Source organism: Salmo salar, chromosome ssa24 (genome assembly GCF_905237065.1).
Source record: "Salmo salar chromosome ssa24, Ssal_v3.1, whole genome shotgun sequence".
Taxonomy (NCBI): domain Eukaryota; kingdom Metazoa; phylum Chordata; class Actinopteri; order Salmoniformes; family Salmonidae; genus Salmo; species Salmo salar.
Window position 1 is genome coordinate 5,030,371 of NC_059465.1, and position 26,309 is coordinate 5,056,679.

The 26,309-nt window shown below is 42.7% G+C and overlaps 3 protein-coding genes across 5 annotated transcripts in view; 2 read left to right on the plus strand and 1 right to left on the minus strand.

Annotated features, from left to right (window-relative positions):
- Positions 1-262: 262 nt before the first annotated feature.
- paxx (PAXX non-homologous end joining factor) lies at positions 263-3,059 on the minus strand. 2 transcript variants are annotated; one of them, XM_014170589.2, is made up of 7 exons: positions 2,831-3,059; positions 2,424-2,484; positions 2,277-2,326; positions 1,949-2,133; positions 1,736-1,786; positions 1,451-1,544; positions 263-1,127 (listed from the first exon to the last, which is right to left on the minus strand). In XM_014170589.2, exons 1-7 carry the CDS (start codon positions 2,983-2,985, stop codon positions 1,079-1,081), a joined length of 645 nt encoding a protein of 214 aa, XP_014026064.2. In that variant the 5' UTR covers positions 2,986-3,059; the 3' UTR covers positions 263-1,078.
- Positions 2,902-12,124, plus strand: dph7 (diphthamide biosynthesis 7). 2 transcript variants are annotated; one of them, XM_014171169.2, is made up of 10 exons: positions 2,902-3,132; positions 3,538-3,689; positions 6,511-6,638; positions 6,788-6,875; positions 7,126-7,220; positions 9,462-9,619; positions 9,931-10,003; positions 10,127-10,192; positions 10,612-10,784; positions 11,047-12,124. In XM_014171169.2, the coding sequence occupies exons 2-10, from the start codon at positions 3,549-3,551 to the stop codon at positions 11,559-11,561; spliced, it is 1,437 nt and encodes a 478-aa protein (XP_014026644.2). In that variant the 5' UTR covers positions 2,902-3,132; positions 3,538-3,548; the 3' UTR covers positions 11,562-12,124. The 2 variants fall into 2 exon arrangements, with proteins under 2 accessions (XP_014026644.2, XP_014026643.2); XM_014171168.2 differs by having other exon boundaries at positions 3,033-3,132; positions 3,528-3,689.
- A 4,165-nt stretch (positions 12,125-16,289) lies between these two features.
- Positions 16,290-26,309, plus strand: part of ipo11 (importin 11) — a 252,986-nt gene continuing 242,966 nt past the window's right edge. Inside the window, exon 1 of the mRNA XM_014171158.2 lies at positions 16,290-16,432. The gene's annotated coding sequence lies outside the window, so the exon portion shown is untranslated. The remainder of the gene's footprint in view (positions 16,433-26,309) is intronic.

Sequence of the window (26,309 nt, forward strand, 5' to 3'; positions counted from 1 at the left end):
CCTTTTTATCAATGGTTTAATCATACATTTAATCATAGTATTCTAGTAGCTACCTTCAACATTAGGTATTAGAACCAAATAGTTTACTGTACATGCTCTTTGAAGGCTTGCAGTCATTTTGCTAACAATAAAGATATGAGAATCATAGTCTGATATACAGTATCCATTTCATGGTTTCCTGAGCAGATTTGACTAACTTGTTAAAAATTATAATTATGTTATTTGAACGAATCGACATGAATGATTGGACAAGGAGAATGGCTTTAAAAAGTAATGTTTATTATAAAGTTAAAAGATTAAAATACGGGCCTCCCGAGTGGTGCAGTGGTCTAAGGCTGTGCCACTAGAGATTCTGGGTTCGAGTCCAGGCTCTGTCGCAGCCGGGAGACCCATGGGGCGGTGCACAATTGGCCCAGCTGCGTCCGGGTTAGTGGAGGGTCTGGCCGGCAGGGATGTCCTTGTCCCTTTGCGCACTAGCGACTCCTGTGGCAGGCCGGGCGCAATGCACGCCGACACGGTCACCAAGTGTACGGTGTTTCCTCCGACACATTGGTGCGGCTGGCTTCCGGGTTAAGCAGGCATTGTGTCAAGAAGCAGTGCGGCTTGGTTGGGTTGTGTTTCGGAGGACGCACGGCTCACGGCCTTCGCCTCTCCCGAGTCCGTACGGGAGTTGCAGCGATGAGACAAGACTGTAACTACCAATTGGAGACCATGAAATTGGGGAGAATCTTTTTTAAAATATGTTTCAAGTCTTCCCACAGTGATTGAGGTAATGATAATGAGTGTGTCTAAAATTGCACCCTATATAGTGCACTACTTTTAATCATGACCCATAGGGATCTGGTCAAAAGTAGTGCACCAAATAGGGAATGAGTGCCATTTGGGACTCTAGTCCTTAAAAAGCAGATTGTCATCATTTGGACAGTATTCATTAAATGGGTATATTATTTTTTTGATGAAGCTGTATGGCTTAGTGTTAGTGGATTAAAAGAACATTCATGCACTATATTGTTTGTATGCTGGAGAAATGTGACAGCAAGTATGGAAAGCAACTGTGGTCATTCCTCTTAGCAAATTATCACTGATCGTCTTCATCATCAAATGCCACCCCGGTTGCTTGACGCTTTCTGAAAAAGGTCAGAAAAACAGAAATAATAGTGAACTTGTCTCTTTACATTATTTGCATGCAGATGCATGTAAATACAGTATGTAAAGACCGCCTGTCGCTACATCCCAAATGCCACCCTATTCCAGTTATAGTGCACTACTTTTGACCAGGGCCCAGCCTTTTAAACTAGTGGACTATTTTGGAACAAAGGCCTATCCCTTTATAGTGCACTACTTTTAAGCTGAGACCTATGGGCCCTGGTAAAAAGTAGTACACTATATATGAGATAGGGTGTCATTTGGGACACAGACACTGTCCTGATCTCAGTGAGAAGGTACCTACCTCTTAGTTCCTGGGTTGATGAGAGAATCTCCTGGGAGACGCTTCTTGACTGCCATAGTTTGGCCACTCTGCTGGTGTCTCCTTGGCTCAAAGTCTGAAAGAGCAAGAGTAGCATTTACTATAATATACATCATCGTTCCTAATTCACCTCTATGAGGATGAGCTATGAGGATAGCTCATCCTCATACGTTAGAGGATGAGCTATGTTCTATTGTAATTTACCAAGGCAACTAAAAATACATATCTACAGAAAAAAGAAGATGAAGAGAACTTGTCACACAGCACCTGTATTCCGTTTGTGCGGACTCTTCCCAGGACTGAATGAGGTAGGGCCTGCTGGACAGAACACAGTAACACAACAGAGAACATAAAGACTGTGTGGTAAGAGTACACATGCATTCTGTAACAGCAGTTAGCAAGGCCTTCCCTAGATCGGAAAGTGTACAGTATGTGAGGAGAACGTTGTATGCTGTATAAGAGCTTAGTCCCTAACCTCACCAGTATTGTTTAAATGGGTCAGGCTGTCTGCCATTCTAAACAGCAGCTCTCTCAGGACCTCTTTAGCCTCTTGTTCTTTTAGTCTGGACAGAGTCACACTCAGGTCTCCTGGACTGGCCGCTACATAGAGCACTGCACTGGTGTCCTGCACCGATACCGACACTCTCCCACTCCCACACGCAGACCTGGAAGAACATAGGAGAGGGGAGGAATAAAAGGAATATGCAAGTATTGTAAAGGCATGGAAAGTGTAAAGGATCTTGTAAGGATCTCAAGGACTGCATGAGGTCCTTGGATTAAAATAAACTGGGAACTGGGATAAACATACCTGATTTTCAGGATATAATCCTCTGTTGACTTTAAGGCAAACTTCTGTCTCTGAAAATAAATGTGCCTGTCATTTTGTTATCACATACAGAGGGGAAATGCCAAAAGAATTAATTAAGAACCTACATATTTTTTACAGGATACATACAAACTGGTTCAATGTCTCCTCAGTGAAATCTGTGCTCCACACATCAAAGGCATTTGTCAAACTGAAACAGAAAACCAGTATGATGTTAGCTGTATGTGTTACTACACCAATCTTTCTTTTACAGGTGAATATTATAGCAATATCTATATAGTACCACTGGCGGCAGCTTTGTTGTTGTTGTTAACACTAACCTGAACACTGCAGCACGAGTTTACTGTGATTCACCCGAGTCGATGAGATCGCCTCTCTATTTGAGCAAAACTGTATCATCGCTATTGAATAATAAATAGCTAGCTACATGTCCACAACTACTGTAGCTCGCTGGGTGAGTTTTCTGGTCAGTTTACGTTGTTATAACGCATGGTTTCTACCCATACGGAAATGGCTAGATAGCTATCAGTACTCACCCAACATTGAATATCCCAGATGTTGTATGCGTGTAGCATATTAGTTTAGACTGGTCTTTTTTATCTACCACGGTGCAATACGATGATTGGGTCAACGGTAGATTACCATCCATATTTTGTGTTTGTGTGGGCAAGAGCTGACGGTCAGGGAACATCCACTGTGTGTGGTTGCCAGTGGGTGGATAGTGATACCCCACGTCTATGTAACATTGTGCAACGTTTCGATGCTGAATGTAGCCCCCAGTCGGTGACGTGGCAGCGTCATTCAGGAAGTGTTTGCCAGCCGAATAGCTGCTTCACATGTATGTTTCTAATTTCTTTATCAGAATATATGTTGATCTGTAAACAAATATAGCTTATTGGGATATTATGTGCGTTATAATTAAATCGAAATACTATAGTTTGAACTGTGTAGCTAGCTAGATGTTCGTCTAGACGCCTGTTGCTAGCCAAGTAGGGAGGTCAATTATAGCTTGTTAACGGTAACGTTAGTGCTGGTTTTGCTAAATATGTGCGCTACCTGGAGGCTAGCATGTTTATGTTGCATGTATCTCAACCAGCAGTTAAATAGTTAGCTAGCTAACTAATATTTGCTCCAATCTTATGTTACCCGTGTTCATGTTGTTGATGATGGGCTGTTATATCTTGGCATAATAATTGTTGTCACTGTCCATATTTGACTGGTGCTGTGGTCCAGTAATATGCAGAAACTTTTGCGATGGCTTGGAAGTCAAGGACCCGCAGTCTACAGGTGTTCGACACAGAGCTGAGTGCCGACACAGTGGAGTGGTGCCCCATCCCACAGTGGCACAACATACTGGCATGTGGAACATATCAACTGCAGAAAGGGCCAGATGCGGTAAGATTGTAGACACTGTCGTTAGACAAACAGACAATCAAAGCCAAGATACACTATATATACAAAAGTATGTGGACTCTTCTTGAAATGAGTGGATTCAGCTATTTCAGCCACACCAATTGCTGACAGGTGTATAAAATCGAGCACACAGCCATGCAATCTCCATAGACAAACATTGCCAGTAGAATGGCCTTACTGAAGTGCTCAGTGACTTTGATTTTGTACATTTGCCCACTTACAAAGAAATGATCAGTCTATAATTTTAATAGTAGGTTTATTTGAACAGTGAGAGACAGAATAACAACAAAAAAATCCAGAAAAACTAATGTCAAAAATGTTATAAAATGATTTGCATTTTAATGAGGGAAATAAGTATTTGACCCCTCTGCAAAACATGACTTAGTACTTGGTGGCAAAACCCTTGTTGGCAATCACAGAGGTCAGATGTTTCTTGTAGTTGGCCACCAGGTTTGCACACATCTCAGGAGAGATTTTGTCCCACTCCTCTTTGCAGATCTTCTCCAAGTCATTAAGGTTTCGAGGCTGACGTTTGGCAACTTGAACCTTCAGCTCCCTCCACAGATTTATGGGATTAAGGTCTGGAGACTGGCTAGGCCACTCCAGGACCTTAATGTGGTTCTTCTTGAGCCACTCCTTTGTTGCCTTGGCCGTGTGTTTTGGGTCATTGTCATGCTGGAATACCCATCCACGACCCATTTTTAATGCCCTGGCTGAGGGAAGGATGTTCTCACCCAAGATTTGACGTTACATGGCCCTGTCCATCGTCCCTTTGATGCGGTGAAGTTGTCCTGTCCCCTTAGCAGAAAAACACCCCCAAAGCATAATGTTTCCACCTCCATGTTTGACGGTGAGGATGGTGTTCTTGGGGTCATAGGCAGCATTCCTCCTCCTCCAAACACGGGGAGTTGAGTTGATGTCAAAGAGCTCCATTTTGGTCTCATCTGACCACAACACTTTCACCAGTTGTCCTCTGAGTCATTCAGATGTTCATTGGCAAACTTCAGACGGGTATGTATTCTTGAGCAGGGGGACCTTGCGGGCGCTGCAGGATTTCAGTCCTTCACGGCGTAGTGTGTTACCAATTGTTTTCTTGGTGACTATGGTCCCAGCTGCCTTGAGATCATTGACAAGATCCTCCCGTGTAGTTCTGGGCTGATTCCTCACCGTTCTCATGATCATTGCAACTCCACGAGGTGAGATCTTGCATGGAGCCCCAGGCCGAGGGATATTGACAGTTCTTTTGTGTTTCTTCCATTTGCGAATAATCGCACCAAATGTTGTCACCTTCTCACCAAGCTGCTTGGCGATGGTCTTGTAGCCCATTGCAGCCTTGTGTAGGTCTACAATCTTGTCCCTGACATCCTTGGAGAGCTCTTTGGTCTTGGCCATGGTGGAGAGTTTGGAATCTGATTGATTGATTGCTTCTGTGGACAGGTGTCTTTTTTACAGGTAACAAGCTGCGGTTAGGAGCACTCCCTTTAAGAGTGTGCTCCTAATCTCAGCTCGTTACCTGTATAAAAGACACCTGGGAGCCAGAAATCTTTCTGATTGAGAGGGGGTCAAATACTTATTTCCCTCATTAAAATGCAAATCAATTTATAACATTTTTGACATGCGTTTTTCTGGATATTTGTGTTGTTATTGTCTCTCACTGTTCAAATAAACCTACCATTAAAATTATAGACTGATCCTTTCTTTGTCAGTGGGCAAACGTACAAAATCAGCAGGGGATCAAATACTTTTTCCCCCCACTGTACGTGTTTTTAGCGAGGTCCAACCAACTTTATGTTAAAAGATGCAGTGGTGAGTGTTAAAACTGTCAGATGTTACAAAACGAAGTGCGCTATGATAAATTGTGTCCTAGGGCTTCAAAACACTGGCAGCTGCATTCATGTTTATAATATCGTTATACATTTTAACAGGAATAAATGTAGACGGAATTATGTTTTATACTATTTTTAATGAAAGGAAAGCCCTATTCCTATAAAAGAAGCCCAGCTTAATTCTTAATTTCTTGACTAACTCGTCAACATGCTTTTGAAAAGATAGCTTTTCGTCAATCTAGATGCCCAGATATTTTTAGGCGGGGACACGATCAATGGGGGCACCATCTAACGTACTTATGCAAAAATCATCAGGTACATCATTACATGATTTGGAAAATAACATGTACTTGATTTTACCATCATTTAGTACCAACTTCAGGCAAGGCTTTCTGCAAGGTAGTAAAAGCAGATTCTGAGCTGCCGTAGGGGCAGTAGCGTATACAACAGTGTCATCTACTTACAGATGACAGTTAAATAGACCAATGCTGTTAATATAAATTGTGAAAAGAACTGGACCAAGAATCGAACCCTGTGGGACACCTTTTGTTATGACTAGAAATCCTGACTTAACGCCATCAGTATGTACACACTGTGTTCTGTCTTTTAAATAATTCTCAAACCAGCTACAAGCAACCCGATCTAAGCCATCAGTGCCCGACCTCACTAATGCTCTTGTGGCTGAATGGAAGCAAGTCCTCGCAGCAATGTTCCAACATCTAGTGGAAAGCCTTCCCAGAAGAGTGCAGGATGTTATAGCAGCAAAGGGGGGCCCAACTCCATATTAATGCCCATGATTTTTGGAATGAGATGTTCGACGAGCAGGTGTCCACATACTTTTGGTCATGTAGTGTATGACTATACACCATGATCTATGTCACTGACTGTATATCAGAAAGTTGTTACTTCTCATACACGTTGAGACTCTGGTGTGTGTATAAGGTGGTGTAACAGTTCTCTCATTGTGCAATCATCAGGGACCAGAGGACGCGGCTACTCGGATTGGCCGACTGTACCTGTTCAAGTTTCGTCAACAAGGACCTATGTGTCCGCCCCTCAGTGAGCTGCAGCGGATTGACACACCAGCCATATTAGATATAAAATGGTAAGATGATGCAAACAGCTACAAGCTTTTTTTCAGTTTGGGCTGGTTTCTTAGACACATTAAACCTTGTCCTGAACTTAAAAGCAATTTCAATGGAGATCCTCCACCTGGCCTTGATGATTACTTTGTTGCTATACCTCTATTCTCAGGTGTCATGTGCCAGTGTCAGAGAGGCCTCTGTTGGGCATGGCTACAGCCAGTGGGGAGCTACAGCTGCACAGACTCATAGACAGTCAGGTGAGATACAGATTCATTCACTGTCGAATATCCATGTCCGTTATGTTAAAGTGTGTTTGGGCTAGGGTTGCAAAATTCTGGTAACTTCCCCAAATTCCCTGGTTTTCCAGATATCCTGATTGCAATATTACTGGAATCAGGATGGAATAAGCACAACATCCGTAATCCTCTAAACAGGATTTCAGAAAAACTAGGGAATTGTGCAACCCTAGCTTTGGGCACTGCTCTTATGGATACGTGTCTCCAGTAGGAAGGCCGGTGTGCTCTGCAGACTGTGACCAGTTTGGGTCTGGGACCTGATAAGTTGGCTCTGTCATTAGACTGGTCCACTGGAAGAGGTAACAGGTGAGGATCATGGCTTCATTTGGGATATACGGAACGCTGCATTGGAGGTTATTAAAGACCACAGATTGGACAACTAATGTTCTAATAGTCAGTAAAATGTAAGCATATGTGGTAAGTTTGTCTGTTTCAAGTTAATTATTTGGGCTCCCGAGTGGTGCAGCTGTCTAAGGCACTGCATCTCAGTGCTAGAGGCATCACTACAGACACCCTGGTTCAAATCCAGGCTGTATCACAACCGGCCGTGATTGGGAGTCCCATAGTGCGGCACACAATTGGCCTAGCGTCGTCCAGGTTTGGCCGGTGTAGTCCGTCATTGTAAATAAGAATTGCCTAGTTAAATAAAGATGAAATTATAAAGCATTGCATGCATCTATAGTCACATTTCCATAGTGGCATACAGTTGAACAGAGGCGTTTTTTTTATTTCCACACGTGGGGATTTTCTTTAGCAGGGCCTTGAAATAAATGCATTTCATGCAATTCTACGTCATTTACATGTTAAAATACGTCATTTGTGCTTCCCGAGTGGCGCAGTCGTCTAAGGAACTGCATCGCAGGGCTAGCTGTGCCACTAGAGATCCTGGTTTGAGCACTGCTGTGACCGGGAGACCCATGGGGCGGCGCACATTTGGCCCAGCGTCGTCCGGGTTAGGGGAGAGTCTGGCCGGCAGGGATGACCTTGTCCCATCGCGCTCTAGCGACTCCTGTGGTGGGCCGGGCGCAATGCACGCTGACACAGTCGCCAGGTGTACGTTGTTTCCTCCGACATATTGGTGCGGCTGGCTTCCGGGTTAAGCGGGTATTGTGTCAAGAAGCAGTGCGGCTTGGTTGGGTCGTGTTTCGGAGGATGCACGGCTCTCGACCTTTGCCTCTCCCGAGTCTGTAACTACCAATTGGATACCTTGAAATTGGGGAGAGAAAGGGGTAAAAAAAACAAAACAAAAATACATCATTTGTATTTTATTTTTATTTTGGGGGGGGTAGATCAACTTTAATATTGCAGATTGTAGGTTCTATCAATTTAATTGTTTGCATCATTTCTAATCCCCCTTTATTTTATTTTTAAGCCTTGAGACAATTGAGACATGGATTGTGTATGTGTGTCATTCAGAGGGTGAATGGGCAAGACAAAAGATTGATATTCCTTTGAATGGGGTATGGTAGTGGGTGCCAGGCACACCGGTTTGAGTGTCAAGAACTGCAAAGCTGCTGGGTTTATCACGCTCAACAGTTTCCTGTGTATATCAATAATGGTCCACCACCCAAAGCACACCCAGTCAACTTGACACAACTGTGGGAAAACATGGACCGTCACCCCTGTGGAACGCTTTCGACACCTTGTAGAGTCCATGCCTGACGAATTGAGGCTGTTCTGAGGACAGAGGGGGTGCAACTCAATGTTTACACTCAGTGTATATTATAGGTTGCAGTAGGCTACTAAATAACTTTCCAGTGGCACTGAATGATGAAGATGAAGCCTAGGCTACTCACCGGTGATGGCCGATGCACTCATGCCAAAGACTTATTTCAAGATAAGCTACTTAGAAAAACAGTGTGGTTCGCTCAGAATCGCTCAAAAGTTGTTGGCTTCTACAGACAGATTAGTCTTCTATTTTCAGCAGTAGGCATTTGCTTTCCAAACTTTAAAGTTTCTCTCGCAATTATATCTTGAAATTTGCGAAAGGCCAACTGACAGCCACAACCAACCATAGTAATATAATCCATTCAAGTCAGGGCTTGCAGCAATAGCTACTGTACCCATGAGTTTAACAGTCAAATTGCCAGGCTTACAGGTTTTCAAAACCCTTCTTTGGATTATATGTCTATGGCCACAATGCAACAAGCTGTTCTATATTTGGCGTGCATGCTGCCCAAATTGTGGCCTTCCCGACTTTAAGTGCTTATGATAAAACTTGATCCACAGCCAAAAAAATTTAAGCTATTGATTCTCTGAGGCTAAATGATGCTCTCTGATGTAGTATTTTGAATGGTTTTGTCTGTTCAGACAGGAGTAATATCATTTTAGGAATACATATTCCTAATTTTCCATTTAAGTCATTTTCCATTTGAACATTGTCAGGGAAAGAGCAGCACAGTAGAATTGTTTAGGATATAGTACTAAGTTATGTGATTACCTAGGGTTTTCATCCCTGTGGGCCCTGTTTAAAAGTAAAAGTGCACAAGATAGGGAATAGGGTGCCATTTGAGACGCAACCATGGTGTATCCTCTTCCTCTCTGCAGCAGTGACGTGCGTGTGGTGTCCAGTGACTCTGCAGGCTGTGTCAACGTCTTGTCCCTGGGGGAGAACAGTCTCACTGCCGTGTCACAGTGGAAGGCCCACGACTTTGAAGCCTGGATCTCAGCATTCTCATACTGGGATACTCAGCTTGTCTACTCCGGTAACACTCCCTCTCGAAACACATCTAGCTGATACAGGCTGCTTAGTGCTCAATACCCCCCTGTCAAGTTCTGTGTTATCCATCCTATTTTCTGTTTATCTGTCTTTTGTTTCTAAAACCTAAATGTTTGACCCCTCCTTGTGTGATGATGATGTTTACACTTTGCCTTAATAAGGTGATCAGGGTTGTCATGCTTTTTGAGCAGACTGGATCCTCATGTTTTAAAAAGTCTTGTGACATGCATCCTATGTTTTTATCTTCTGTGTGTGTGTGTGTGTGTGTGTGTTGTCTGAATGGAATGCACCTGGCAGGCGGGGATGACTGCAAACTTAAGGGATGGGATCTTAGGATGGGTCCCTCTTCCCCCACATTCACCAGCAGGAGGTGAGCATGTTGACACAATACGCAGTCAAAATGCATTCGCCATTCCCATGGCAAAGTAAGTAGGTGCATCAGAAACATGTCTTAAATGAACATGTAACCAATACTGTTGTTCCTTTCTTGAAGGCACTCGATGGGTGTATGCAGTGTACACAGTAGCCCACATCGGGAGCGCATTCTAGCCACAGGCAGGTAAATGAACATTGATTTTAATATTTGAGTTAGGTGTTTTATTTTCAGAATGCCAGGCTGATATTATAATATACTATAATCCTTGTATTCATCAAGCTCCCCTTTTATATTCACTATGTGTTCCTGGGAGAAAAGCTGAGTAATTTGTTTTTTTCTATCAACATACTAATTGATGTTACTTACCAGATGTGTGAAAGATAGATTGGTGTCAAACCCTGAGGCCCATACGAACCCTATAGTGCTTGTGTCCGAAATGGCACCCTGTTCTCAATGTAGTGCACTACTTTTGATGGGCTCTGTTCAAACGTAGTGCACTCTATAGGGAATATCTGGACTCTGGACAAAAGTTGTGCACTATATAGGGAAACGTGTTCCATGTGAGATGCAGTGAATCATGTGAACTGTCTCCTGTCCTGTAGCTATGACGAGCAGGTGCTTCTGTGGGACGAGAGGAACATGCGTCAGCCTCTCAGTGAGAGTGCTCTGGGTGGCGGAGTGTGGAGACTGAAGTGGCATCCTACCCATGAGCACTTGCTGTTGGCTGCCTGCATGCACAACGACTTCCACATCCTTCACTGCCAGCAAGCTCTGGGTGAGTCTGACTGTCTGGGACGTGATGCTGCTCACATGAAAACTTGCCGCTTTGCCACAACTACCATGTCTGTCTGGTTGAAGAGCGGGTTGTATTCACAAGGAAACAACTGAATCAGGGAGGGGCCTACCTGAATTTGTCCAATAAGAAACTTGTTTTATTTATTTATTGCAAAAGTTTTTCTCCCCTGTGTTCTTATGAATAAGACCCAAGTTATGTCTTGTCATTTTGTCAAACCTGTAATATTTATTTCTTCCTCTAGAGGGCAGCGGAGGAGCGTGTTCTGTCCTAGCCTCCTATATCCTCCACAATTCCCTGGCCTATGGGGCTGACTGGTCCCAGCTTTCCCTGGGGGAGCCTCCCCCATGCTCCCCTCTGGAGGCCACAGAGCCAAGACAGTCCCAAACAGAGAGCCGTACAGGAGGACACCTAAGGATTCAGTATGAATCTCCCACTGCCAGCTTCGACACCTCCTTGGAGGATGACACAGGACGTTACATACCTGAGAGTTTATCCCCGTCATCTGCTAGCTCTGTGGCAGGCCCACCCGACTGTCCTAACCCTGCCGTGGACAGCCCTGCAGTGTCCTGCCTGATGGCCAGCTGCTCCTTCTATGACCACATGCTTCATGTGTGGCGCTGGGACTGGACCCCACAGGAGGCAGGCTGCACTGGGACGGCCCAGGGGGAGGGAGAAAGAAGGGCTGTGGGTGAAGGAGATGGTGGCCAGGCAGGAGCACCAGCAAAGTATGCAAAGTGCACTACACATAGGGAATAGGGTGCCGATTGGAATGCTGCCGAGGTTTGGAGACATGTTTTTACTTATTGGTCAACCCCATTAAATCAGGAGGCAAAGACGTGAAGAATGCATATGATATCTCAACATAGCGGTCTCTCACTACTACTAGAGGAATATTCACCTTCAAACAAAAACCACAAATAACTTATTTTTTAAATTTTTCGAATGTCAATTGTTGCAAAAAATCTCAAATGTTTACCTTTCTGTAAACATTATGGTTTCGTTCCAGTACTGCATACATGATGCGAAAGCACCTGGCATTTATTCAACCTTTCTTGGATAAAATAGGCCTACTTTGAATCACTTGCAGATATCTGAACTGTTTATGATTGTGCAGATCAATATCATTCCACCCTGATTAGTAATGTATTTAATGAAAAACCAACACCTTTTAGGTCAGTATACCTATTGGATCTTAAAGATTCCCTGATAAGTGGGTCATGGATTTGTTACAATCCAGGAAAAACATTTGTTTAATCCACTTGTACAATTTGTTCTTTCATGTGTATACCTTTTTGAGTAATACATTTTCTGTGTTTGAATCCCCTGGCTTCTATTGTTCTGTTAACACTGACTTTCTTTTTTTTATTTAACCTTTATTTATCCAGTTTAGTCTCATTGAGAGAGAATTGATTTTTTCAAGTGAGACCTGGTTCAACCAAGAAAGCAGCAGAGAAAAATGATTGAGACAAATATCAGACATACTGTAGCAACTTACAGACATAGACACACCATCATTTTCTTTCTTTTTTTGAGTTACAGTAGTTGGTGGTGGATGTCAAAGCGTAGTAAATTACGCAGTAAACGAGAATAACTTGCCTCCAACCAAATTAATTTGAACTTTGAATAACTTTGTGAAAAATCGCAATTTCATTCTTTATTATTACATTTTGGGAGTTATGTGCAGTTGTAAATCAAACAATAACACATGAACGGTTTTTTTATTTCAATGTACTTTCAAAATAAATAGTGAATCGTACAAGGGTGCCAATATATTTGACCCCAACTGTATCTGTCTGTACGATGATCAGTTGACCATAATGATTTAGCTTTTAACCTGTAGCCATCATGTGTACTGCTCTGGTAAAGAAGACAAAAGTTGTAAAACAATACAATGTAGCCTAATATATACATTTTGTTTTAATTAGAATAGCACATACTAGTGCTTTCAGCATGCGCATTCACAATACACCAGTGTCCAGTAACACATGATCAGCTCAGCTGTAGCACCTGGTTAGCAACCTCTTGACCTCCCAACACAAACAAAATGGTCCTTGATGCTCAGACAGAGTTTCAGATGGATCAGTTTGTGGGGTCTAGTTATTGTATAAAGTTCTTTGGGTAGAGTTTGAATAACATGTAGGCCTACTACTAACTAAGTATACCATTGTACCCTGAAAATGACATTCCTTTCTCTTTACTACATTGGAGTACAAATACTTCCCTGATGAAACCCTCTCAGAATACACTTCCTCTTGTCCAGGTGGGAAAGGGAATGCCTCATCTGTGGATCTGTTGGGGCGGTATGCAAATTGGAGTGGGTCCAGGGTGTCTAGTATGATGGTGTTGATGTGAGCCATGACAAGCCTTTCAAAGCATTTCATAGCTACAGCTGTAAGTGCTACGGGGCAATAGTAATTTAGGCAGGTTACCTTGGTGCTCTTGGGCACACAGACTATGGTGGTCTACTTGAAACATGTAGGTATTACAGACTGGGTCAGGGAGAGGTTGAAGATGTCAGTGAAGACACTCACCAGCTTGTCAGTGCATGCTCTGAGTACATGTCCTGGTAATCCGTAGGGCCCTGCGGCCTTGTGAATGTTAAACTGTTTAAAGGTCTTACTCACACACTGTGTGATCACACAGCTGGTGCTCTTATGCATGGTTCAGTGTTGTTCGCCTCGAAGTGAGCATAGAAGGCATTTTGCTTGTCTGGTAGGCTCGCATCACTGGGCAGTTCGTGGCTGGGTTTCCAATTGTAATGCATGATAGTTTGAAAGCCCTGCCACATCCGACAAGTGTCAGATTCGTAGGATTCGATCTTAGTCCTTTATTGACGCTTTGCCTGTTTATGTTTCAATGGAGGGCGTAGCGGAATGTCTTATAAGCGTCTGAATTTGTTTCCCGCTCCTTGAAAGCGGCAGCTCCAGCCTGTAGCTCAGTGCGGATGTTGTCTGTAATCCATGGCTCCTGGTTGGGATAATTACGTATGGTCACTGTGGGGATGACGTCGTCAAAGAACTTACACTCCTCAATGCCATCGGATGAATCCTGGAACATATTCCAGTCTGTGCTAGCAAAACAGTCCTTATGCTTAGCATCCGCTTCATTGGACCATTTCCGTATTGAGCTCTTCACTGGTACTTCCTGCTTTAGTTTTTGCTTGTAAGCAAGAATCCGGAAGATAAAGTTATGGTCAGATTTGCCAAATGGAGGGCGAGGGAGAGCTTTATGCGTTTCTGTGTGTGGAGTAAAGTTGATCTAGAGGTTTTTTTCGCCTCTAATTGCACACGTGAGATGCTGGTAGAAATGAGGTAAGACTGATTTCAGTTTTCCTGCATTGAATTAGTCATATGTACGGGATACAGATAGTCCAACGAAATGCTTACTTGCCGGTTCCTTCTCGACAATGCAACAATAAGAAGCAAAATATAAAATTTAAGAATACGAACAAAGTAAATGTCTCAGTTGAATAGAATACATTTTTTAGCATTGCTGGTATAAGGGGTTAGATTCAATCTGTAGTGTGGAAGATCTGCCTTATAGCTGGATAATTTTCTATTGAACCGACATGCAGTGTTTTACTGTTTAGGGTGAATGCAGTCTCAGCTAAAGTGGGAACATTGCCTTTGAATTTAAATCGCACAATAGTGTGGATCTTTGGTGCTACGGATTGAATCTAGGCCCTTAGGTCTCTGATCTCATCCACCTGCAATGTGTAACACTCAACCGGATAATGCAAAGCAGCATTTTGCGCCAGAACACTCAGCATTGGATATAAGCGTGCCAATTGGAATAAGGGTATGATTAGCTGCTATGACAATAATAGCAGAACAATGACAATAATAGCAGAACAATGACTATGTTAGGAAGGTATCTCACATGTCACAGTACACCAACAAGCAGCTTAAAGATATTTTTCATGGCTATTACGGTTGTCCTAACACTTTAGCTACAGCTAACAATTTGAGCCTAATTGCACATATTTATGCTTTAAGTACTCTACAGGTTCTAATTGTAGCTTTTTTTCACTTCTTGACCAACATTTTTTTATTGTCATCCCAGAGACCGGCAGAGACACTCTACACTCACCTGCCTCACACACACACACTAGACATACCTTCATTAAGGATAGCTTCGTTGAGGCTTGCTGCTAAAGGGATGCTCACTAGAGCAAACAGCAGTATCACATTCTGGATCTTCATCCCTTAAGCACAACAGGTCTTTCTCTACGAGAGCACAGAAAGCACACCAGGTTAATTCAAATTCGGAGTCTTCTGTGACAGGGATGGACCGAGTTACGAACACTTATCCACCTATGTACATCTGAGATGAGCCCCAGTGAAAGCAAACTTACCTCTGAGAGTTGGAAGATGCTGGTTGTCTAGCTGATGTCTTCTGGACCGGTAGAGTAGTGGATATCATTTGCATCCTTGTCTTATTCTCTGACTGCAGGTACCTTCCCCGCCCTTCCACACCTCTTGACAAACAAGGCTGTTAACCTTAGCCAGGGCCCCAGGACCAGTGGGGACAAAATAGCTCCATAACATCAAAGATCCACCACCATATTTTACCATAGGTATGACATACTTTTCTGCATATGCTTCTGTTTTTCAAAATCAACATTTTGCAATGGTCATTTGTCTCTAGCCTTGAACCCCATTGAACGCGTGGTTTTAATTGAAGAGGGCAGTCCATAACTGCAGATGAAGGACAACTTTTAACAAACAGGAAAACCTTTGCTGTGGCCTTTAATCAAGATTGGGCTAAATATTATAGTTCTGATTAGAATAGTTTTGGTGCCGAATATGAAGATTAATTCCCCCTTCCAGTGGGATCAAGATAAAGGTTTTACACAGGTGAAAGGCTCAACCGAGAAATGTAAATGTAACTGAGGTTTAAGAAATGTTGTTAAATTTGAAAACCAAAGGTTATTAACTGTTAGGGATGTGACAAATGTAAAACATTTCTTAACGTTTAAACTGCCATTTTTTTGTTTGTTTTACTCTGCCACTATTTCAACGTCATTTCCTCTCCTCGAGATGCACTTTTAGGTTCCAGCTCAGAGCTAGTATGCTAATCTTATCTAGCTAGCTAATGTTATCTGTTGTTGCTTTTTTTTTTACTACACCCTGTTCAAATGTTTAGCCATCTGGCCCTATGGCTGGTTTTGAAGCTGGATTTGTCATAACAATAGATCGTTTTCCCTATATCAATGCTCGTCATTATGGGGTATTGTGTGTAGATTGCTAAGGGAAAAAATATATTTAACCCATTTTAGAATAAGGTAACGTAACAAAATGTGGAAAAAGTCAAGGAGTCTGAATACTTTCCGAAGGCACTGTATTTGGACGATGAAGCTAACATTTAAAATGTCTCTATACTAAAGCATTTAGGATATGAGATCAAAAGTTTAGTATTTTACTGAAGCTGGTGGTGTATTTATGTACACGATCTAAAATAACTTCAGTTAAACTATTGGTGTCAAGGCAATATGTTACGTCATCAAAACGCGTCTTGCTTGCTGTGGATCGCGCCCTTCCAAGCGACTGCGTGTGCGTTTGTAGCTGCGAACAGCTGACACAAGATTAGTCAAGTTTCAGTGTTTCTATCAAGATATCATTTCTTAGGTGAGTCTTAATTTGGGATTGAAATCTGCAAAAGTGTGTCATTCGCAAATGAAAGCCTTTCCCTTAAGTCGTGTTAACTATTTTTACAAGGATGTTGCTAACGTTAGCTAGCTTGCTAGTTGACAGACACGTTTCTTCCTAGACGTGATGTGTCCATGTCTGTGTTGACAATTCACCTAACTAACGTTACATGAAAGAAACGTAGCAAGCAAATTTAGCGCACTAGTCTCTACCAAGATACTGAGGGCAAATTCTCCAACGTTTTTTTTTTTAATAACCAACGTACGGTCGCTAGCTAGCAAGGTCTCTCTAGTCTAGGTAGCTAGCTAACGTTACCTACTGTAGCTAGTTATGTCTTTGACAGCTTTGCAGAATAGCAAAAATATCCTCTAAGTATGTACTGTAACTAGTTAACGTTCGCTCTACTTTTATTATAGTCAGAGTCCAACGGTATGAAGCTTTTCAGCTGCAGCATGTGCCTCGAGAGTGGAGGCTAGTGGGGGTGGTCAGATATGCCAAATCATTGTTTTGATTTTATAGCTACGACGAGGGTTAACGTCAGCAAGCTTCACTGCGAGATGGATATGACTGTTTCACCTGTCTAACTATGACGGGACTCTTGCTCGTGATGATACTCCCAGCAATGTGATTTGAATCAGAAATTCGGACTTTTCTGAAACGTCTTTTAGTTTACACAGGCCTACACCACCAACAAAACAAACTCCAATTGTTCTTGATATTCTAATGTTTCGAGAGGACATCTGTGTAACCACACTCCTCCAATGAAAACATACATATCACCCACTGATCAAATAAAATAAAACGTATTTATAAAGCCCTTTTTACATCAGCAGATGTCACAAAATGTGTATACAGAAACCCAGCCTAAAACCTCAGAGAGCACATGGCCAGATTGTTCTTCAATATGTTCATAGATGACCAGCAAGGTCAAATAACAATCACAGTGGTTGTAGAGGGTGCAACCTCTGGAGTAAATGTCAATTGGCTTTTCATAGCCGAGCATTCGGTGAAAGAAGGGGAAAAAAACAGGTCCGGGACAAGGTAGCGCGTCCGGTGAACAGGTCAGGGGTTCCATAGCTGCATGCTGAACAGTTGAAACTGGAGCAGCAGCGCGACCAGGTGGACAGCAATGAGTCATCAGGCCAGGTAGTCCTGAGGCATGGTTCTAAGGCTCAGGTCCTTTGGTAGAGAGAGAAATGCTTAAATTCACACGGGACACCAGATATAAGACTGACCCTAGCCTCCCGGCACATAGACTATTGCAGCATAGATACTGGCGGCTGAGACGGGGTCGGGGGACACTGTTGCCCCGTCCAATGATACCCAACCAGGTAGAATATAACTCCACCCACTTTGCCAAGGGATAGCACCCACACCACTACAGGGATATCAACAGACCACCAACTTACTACCCTGAGACAAGGCTGAGTGTAGCCCACGAATAACTCCTCCACCGCACGAGCCTGAGGAGGTGCAAAACCGGACAGGAAGATCACGTCAGTGACTCAACCCACTCAAGTGACGCACCCCTCCTAGGGACTGCACGGAAGAGCACAAGTAAGCCAGTAACTCAAACCCCGTAAATAGGGTCAGAGGTCGACCGATTATGAGTTTTCAACGCCGATACTGATTATAAGAGGACCAAAAATAGCCGCTACCGATTTAATCAGCCGGTTTAAAAATAAAATAATATTTTTAAAATTATTTATTTATTTGTAATAATGACAATTAGAACAATACTGAATGAACACTTATTTTAACTTAATATAATACATCAATAAAATCAATTTAGCCTCAAATAAATAATGAAACATGTTCAATTTGGTTTAAATAATGCAAAAAGAAAGTGTTGGAGAAGAAAGTAAAAGTGCAATATGTGCCTTGTAAGAAAGCTAACGTTTAAGTTCCTTGCTCAGAACATGGGAACATATGAAAGCTGGTGGTTCCTTTTAACATTCCTTTAACAGTCTTCAATATTCCCAGGTAAGAAGTTTTAGGTTGTAGTTATTATAGGAATTATAGGACTATTTCTCTCTATACGATTTGTATTTCATATACCTTTTGACTATTGGATGTTCTTATAGGCACTTTAGTATTGCCAGTGTAACAGTATAGCTTCCGTCCCTCTCCTCGCTCCAGGAACACATCGACAACAGCCACCCATGCAGAGCAAGGGGAACAACAACTCCAAGTCTCAGAGCGAGTGACGTTTGAAACGCTATTAGCGCGCACCCCGCTAACTAGCTAGCCATTTCACATCGGTTACACCAGCCTAATCTCGGGAGTTGATAGGCTTGAAGTCATAAACAGCGCAATGCTTGAAGTATTGCGAAGAGCTGCTGGCAAAATGCACGAAGGTGCTGTTTGAATGAATGCTTACGAGCCTGCTGGTGCCTTCCATTGCTCAGTCACTAGGATTCGTAAATCATTGCTAAGAATAGTGAAAATGACCGCAGTTTCTACTGGTCATTGTCTTCACGCTGGTTGTATTGGTGCTAGCAAGCTGAAGCTAGCTAGCTACCCCAGAAGGTGCGGTCGAACAAATAATGTTTAATTACCAACTCACTATTGTAAACTCGTCGTTCGTGGCCGGTGTTTGCTTGTTTGCAGACTTTTTTGTACAGCTTTGACAGTGCTACTGATAGTAGTGGTGGCGCTTGGCTTGCACATGCAAATTCAGAACACACAACATTCTATAATAGAACTGTGTTATTTGACGTGTCAAATTAAATGCTTATTTAACGCGTCAAATAGTGTTATTTGACATATATTTTTGACAATCAACGACCCAAACGGCGTTCCATAGTATGTCGTGAGGCTAATAGCAGTGACATTATTACTGTGTAACTCCAGTAGGGCAACATCTGACTGACATTTGGACCAGCAATATCAGCCCCATAAGCAAGCTGAGTCTGACAGCACAGTGGGTCGTCGAGGATTTCGAACTGAGGAAAGTTGTGTTGCATGCTCATGAATGTGCTGGTTGTCATACTGCTGCTGCCATTTCAATGGCATTTGAGAACATGTTTGAAACTTATACCTTTTGTCATGGCATTGAAACGCCTGCTCAATAAAACTGCTGACACAGGCTGTGAACAAGCGATTCGGTGGCATTTTCTGAGCCTTTTTACTGTGTCGCCACCATGCTCGATACTAAGTACAAGGACCGCTATTTCGATGCAGACAAACTGGGTTTACGTGAAATGTTACATACACAGGTGGACAAGATGGAAACGGACACAGTGACAGTGCGCACTAAGGAAGAGAGGTCATGGACAGACAGAGCTGTAACTTCACTGCTTGACATGTACAGTGGCTTGCGAAAGTATTCACCCCCTTGACATTTTTCCTATTTTGTTGCTTTTACAACCTGGAATTAAAATATATTTTTGGGGGGGTTTGTATCATTTGATTTACACAACATGCCTACAACTTTGAAGATGTAAAATATTTTTTATTGTGAAACAAGCAAGAAATAAGACAAAATAACTGAACTTGAGCGTGCATAACTATTCAACCCCCAAAGTCAATACTTTGCAGAGCCACCTTTTGCAGCAATTACAGCTGCAAGTCTCTTGGGGTATGTCTCTATAAGCTTGGCACATCTAGCCACTGGGACTTTGCCCATTCTTCAAGGTTAAACTGCTCCAGCTCCTTCAAGTTGGATGGGTTCCGCTGGTGTACAGTAATCTTCAATTGGATTGAGGTCTGGGCTTTGACTAGGCCATTCCAATACATTTAAATGTTTCCCCTTAAACCACTCGAGTGTTGCTTTAGCAGTAAGCTTAGGGCCATTGTCCTGCTGGAAGGTGAACCTCCGTCCCAGTCTAAAATTTCTGGAAGACTGAAACAGGTTTCCCCAGAAAAATGCCCCTGTATTTAGTGCCATCCATTATTTCTTCAATTCTGACCAGTTTCCCAGTCCCTGCCAATGAAAAACTTCCCCACAGCATGATGCTGCCTCCACCATGCTTCACTCTTGGGATGGTGTCTCAGGGTGATGAGAGGTGTTGGGTTTGTGCCAGACATAGCGTTTTCCTTGATGGCCAAAAAGCTCAATTTTAGTCTTATCTGACCAGAGTACCTTCTTCCTTGTGTTTGCGGAGTCTCCCACATGCCTGTTGGCGAATACCAAACGTGTTTGCTAATTTTTTACTTTAAGCGGTGCCTTTTTTCTGGCCACACTTCCGTAAAGCCCAGCTTTGTGGAGTGTACGGCTTAATGGTCCTATGGACAGATTTTCCAATCTCCGCAGCTCCTTCAGGGTTATCTTTGGTCTCTTTATTGCCTCTGATTAATGCCCACCTTGCCTGGTCTGTGAGTTTTGGTGGGCAGCCCTCTCTTGGCAGGTTTGTTGTGGTGCCATATTCTTAAAACATTTTAATAATGGATTTAATGGTGCTCCGTGGCATGTTCAAAGTTTCTGGTATTTTTTTATAACCCAACCCTGATCTGTACTTATATACTTCTGGTGGTGCCCCTTGCTTAGTGGTGTTGCAGACTCTGGGCCCTTTCAGAACAAGTGTATATACTGAGATCATTTGACAGATCATGTCACACTTAAATAGATTGCACACAGGTGGGCTTTAACTAATTATGTGACTTCTGAAGGTAATTGGTTTCACCAAATCTTATTTAGGGGCTTCATAGTAAAGGGGGTGAATACAGTTGAAGTCAGAAATGTACATACACCTTAGCCAAATACATTTAAACTCAGTTTTCACAATTCCTGAAATTTAATCCTAGTAAAAATTCCCTGTCTTAGGTCAGTTAGGATCACAATTCTATTTTAAGAATGTGAAATGTCAGAATAATAGGTGTCGAATGATTCATTTCAGCTTTTATTTCTTATGTCACATTCCCAGTGGGTCAGATGTTTACATACACTCAATTAGTATTTGGTAGCATTGCCTTTAAATTGTTTAACTTGGGTCAAAAGTTTCGGGTAGCCTTCCACACGCTTCCCGCAATTAGTTGGGTGAATGTTGGCCCATTCCTCCTGACAGAGCTGGTGTAACTGAGTCAGGTTTGTAGGCTTCCTTGCTCGCATACTCTCAATTTTGCCCACACATTTTCTATGGGATTGAGGTCAGGGCTTTGTGATGGCCACTCCAATACCTTGACTTTGTTGTCCTTAAGCCATTTTGCCACAACTTTGGAAGTATGCTTGGGGTCATTGTCGATTTGGAAGACCCATTTGCGACCAAGCTTTAACTTCCTGACTGTTGTCTTGAGATGTTGCTTCAATATATCCACATAATTTTCCTCCCTCACGGTGCCATCTATTTTGTGAAGTGCAGCAGTCCCTCCTGCAGCAAAGCACCCCACAACATGATGCTGCCACCCCCGTGCTTCACGGTTGGGATGGTGTTCTACGGGCTTGCAAGCCTCCCCCTTTTTCCTCCAAACATAACGATGGTCATTATGGCCAAACAGTTATATTTTTGTTTCATCAGACCAGAGGACATTTCTCCAAAAGTACGGTCTTTGTCCCCATGTGCATTTGCCAACTGTAGTCTGGCTTTTTTATGGCAGTTTTGCAACAGTGGCTTCTTCCTTGCTGAGCGGCCTTTCAGGTTATGTCGATATAGGACTCGTTTTACTGTGGATATAGATACTTTTGTACCTGTTTCCTCCAGCATCTTAACAAGGTCCTTTGCTGTTGTTCTGGGATTGATTTTTCACTTTTCGCACCAAAGTACGTTCGTCTCTAGGAGACAGAATGCTTCTCCTTCTTGAGCGGTATGACGGCTGTGTGGTCCCATAGTGTTTATACTTCCCTACTATTGTTTGTACAGATGAATGTGGTACCTTCAGGCATTTGGAAATTGCTCCCAAGGATGAACCAGACTTGTGGAGGTCTACAATTATTGGTCTGAGGTCTTGGCTAATTTCTTTTGATTTTCCAATGATGTGAAGCAAAGAGGCACTGAGTTTGAAGGTTGGCCTTGAAATACATCCACAGGTACACCTCCAATTGACTCAAATGATGTCAATTAGCCTATCAGAAGCTTCTAAAGCCATGTTATCATTTTCTGGAATGTTCCAAGCTGTTTAAAGGCACTTCACAGTATGGACATTGCATTTTATTGCCATGGCCACTTCTGCAGCCTCCTTGCACCATGCCTAAGGCACGTTCACGCAGATGAGCAAGGACCCTGGGCAACTTTCTTTTGGTGTTTTTCAGAATCCGTAGAAAGGCCTCCTTCAGTGTCCTAAGTTTTCATAACTGTGACCGTAATCAAATCAAAGTTTATTTGTCACATGCGCCGAATACAACAGGTGTAGACCTTACAGTGAAATGCTTACTTACAGGCTGTAACCAATAGTGCAAAAAAGGTATTACAGTGGGCGGAAAGTATTTGATCCCCTGCTGATTTTGTACGTTTGCCCACTGACAAAGAAATGATCCGTCTATCATTTTAATGGTAGGTTTATTTGAACATTGAGAGACAGAATAACAACAAAAAAATCCCGAAAAACGCATCTCATAAATGATATAAATTGATTAGCATTTTAATGAGGGAAATACGTATTTGACCCCCTCTCAATCAGAAAGATTTCTGTCTCCCAGGTATCTTTTATACAGGTAACGAGCTGAGATTAGGAGCACACTCTTAAAGGGAGTGCTCCTAATCTCAGCTTGTTACCTGTATAATAGACACCTGTCCACAGAAGCAATCAATCAATCAGATTCCAAACTCTCCACCATGGCCAAGACCAAAGAGCTCTCCAAGGATGTCAGGGACAAGATTGTAGACCTACACAAGGCTGGAATGGGCTACAAGACCATCGCCAATCAGCTTGGTGAGAAGGTGACAACAGTTGGTGCGATTATTCGCAAATGGAAGAAACACAAAAGACCTATCAATATCCCTCAGCCTGGGGCTCCATGCAAGATCTCACCTCGTGGAGTTGCAATGATCATGAGAATGGTGAGGAATCAGCCCAGAACTACACGGGAGGATCTTGTCAATGATCTCAAGGCAGCTGGGACCATAGTCACCAAGAAAACAATTGGTAACACACTACGCCGTGAAGGACTGAAATCCTGCAGCGCCCGCAAGGTCCCCCTGCTCAAGAAAGCACATATACATGCCCGTCTGAAGTTTGCCAATGAACATCTGAATGATTCAGAGGACAGCTGGGTGAAAGTGTTGTGGTCAGATGAGACCAAAATGGAGCTCTTTGGCATCAACTCAACTCGCCGTGTTTGGAGGAGGAGGAATGCTGCCTATGACCCCAAGAACACCATCCTCACCGTCAAACATGGAGTTGGAAACATTATGCTTTGGGGGTGTTTTTCTGTTAAGGTGACAGGACAACTTTACCACATCAAAGGGACAATGGACGGGGCCATGTACCGTCAAATCTTGGGTGAGAACCTCCTTCCCTCAGCCATGGCATTGAAAATGGGTCGTGGATGGGTATTCCAGCATGACAATGACCCAAAACACACGGCCAAGGCAACAAAGGAGTGGCTCAAGAAGAAGCACATTAAGGTCCTGGAGTGGCCTAGCCAGTCTCCAGACCTTAATCCCATAGAAATTCTGTGGAGGGAGCTGAAGGTTCGAGTTGCCAAACGTCAGCCTCGAAACCTTAATGACTTGGAGAAGATCTGCAAAGAGGAGTGGGACAAAATCCCTCCTGAGATGTGTGCAAACCTTGTGGCCAACTACAAAAAACGTCTGACCTCTGTGATTGCCAACAAGGGTTTTTTCCACCAAGTACTAAGTCATGTTTTGCAGAGGGGTCAAATAATTATTTCCCTCATTAAAATGCAAATCAATTTATAATTTTTTTTTTGTTGTTATTCTGTCTCTCACTGTTCAAATAAACCTACCATTAAAATTATAGACTGATCATTTCTTTGTAAGTGGGCAAACGTACAAAATCAGCAGGGGATCAAATACTTTCTTCCCTCACTGTAGGTGAACAATAGGTAAGTAAAGAAATAAAAACAACAGTAGAAAGACAGTGAAAAACAGTAGCGAGGCTATAAAAGTAGCGATGCTACATACAGACACCGGTTAGTCAGGCTTATTGAGGTAGTATGTACATGTAGATACGGTTAAAAGTGACTATGCATATATGATGAACAGAGAGTTGCAGTAGCGTAAAGAGGGGTGGCGGGGCACAATGCAGATAGCCCAGTTAGCCAATGTGCGGGAGCACTGGTTGGTCGGGCCAATTGAGGTAGTATGTACACATGTACATGAATGTGTAGTTCAAGTGACTGTGCATATGATCAACAGAGAGTAGCGGCAGTGTAAAAGAGGGGTTGGGGAGGGGCACACAATGCAAATAGTCCGTGTAGCCATTTGATTACCTGTTCAGGAGTCTTATGGCTTGGGGGTAAAAACTGTTGAGAAGCCTTTTTGTCCTAGACTTGGCACTCTGTTACCACTTGCCATGCTGTAGTAGAGGGAACAGTCTATGACTGGGGTGGCTGGAGTTGTTGACAATTTTTAGGGCCTTCCTCTGACACCGCCTGGTGTAGAGGTCCTGGATGGCAGGCAACTTAGCCCCAGTGATGTTCTGGGCCGGACGCACTACCCTCTGTAGTGCCTTGCGGTCGGATGCTGAGCAATTGCCGTACCAGGCAGTGATGCAACCAGTCAGGATGCTCTCGATATTGCAGCTGTAGAACTTTTTGAGGATCTGGGGTAGAGGTCGACTGATTATGATTTTTCAACACCGATACCGATTATTGGAGGACCAAAAAAAGCCGATACCGATTAATCGGCCAATTTTTTATATATATTTGTAATAATGACAATTACAACAATACTGAATGAACGCTTTTATTTTAACTTAACATATTATATATAAATAAAATCAATTTAGTCTCAAATAAATATTGAAACATGTTCAATTTTGTTTAAATAATGCAAAAATAGTGTTGGAGATGAAAGTAAAAGTGCAATATGTGCCATGTTAAAAAGCTAACGTTTAAGTTCCTTGCTCAGAACAGGATAACATATGAAAGCTTGTGTTTCCTTTTAACATGAGTCTTCAATATTCCTAATTAAGAAGTTTTAGGTTGTGGTTATAGGACTTTTTCCTCTCTATACCTTTTTGTATTTCATAGACCTTTGACTATTGGATGTTCTTATAGGCACTATGGTATTGCCAGCCTAATCTCGGGAATTGATAGGCTTGAAGTCATTAACAGCTCTGTGCTTCAAGCATTGCGAAGAGCTGCTGGCAAACGTAGGAAAGTGCGGTTTGAATGAATGCTTACGAGCCTGCTGCTGCCTACCACCGCTCAGACTGCTCTTTCAAATCATAGACTTAATTATAATATAATAAACACACAGAAATATTAGTCTTAGTTTCCGGATTTGACCATATTAATGACCTATCATCTCGAAAACAAAACGTTTATTCTTTCAGTAAAATACAGAACCGTTTCGTATTTTATCGAATGGGTGGCATCCCTAAGTCTAAATATAATATTGTTACATTGCACAACCTTCAATGTTATGTCATAATTTTGTAAAATTCTGGCAAATTAATTACGGTCTTTGTTAGGAAGAAATGGTCTTCACACAGTTCGCAACGAGCCAGGCGGCCCAAACTGTTGCATATACCCTGACTCTGCTTACACTGAACGCAAGAGAAGTAACACAATTTCAGGCACCGCATTGATTATATGCAACGCAGGACAAGCTAGTTAAACTAGTAATATCATCAACCATGTGTAGTTTGATTGTTTTTTTATAAGATAAGTTTAATGCTAACTAGCAACTTACCATAGCTCCTTGCTGCCTGCACTCGAGTAACAGGTGGTCAGCCTGCCACGCAGTCTCCTTGTGGATTGCAATATAATTAGCCATAATCGGCGTCCAAAAAT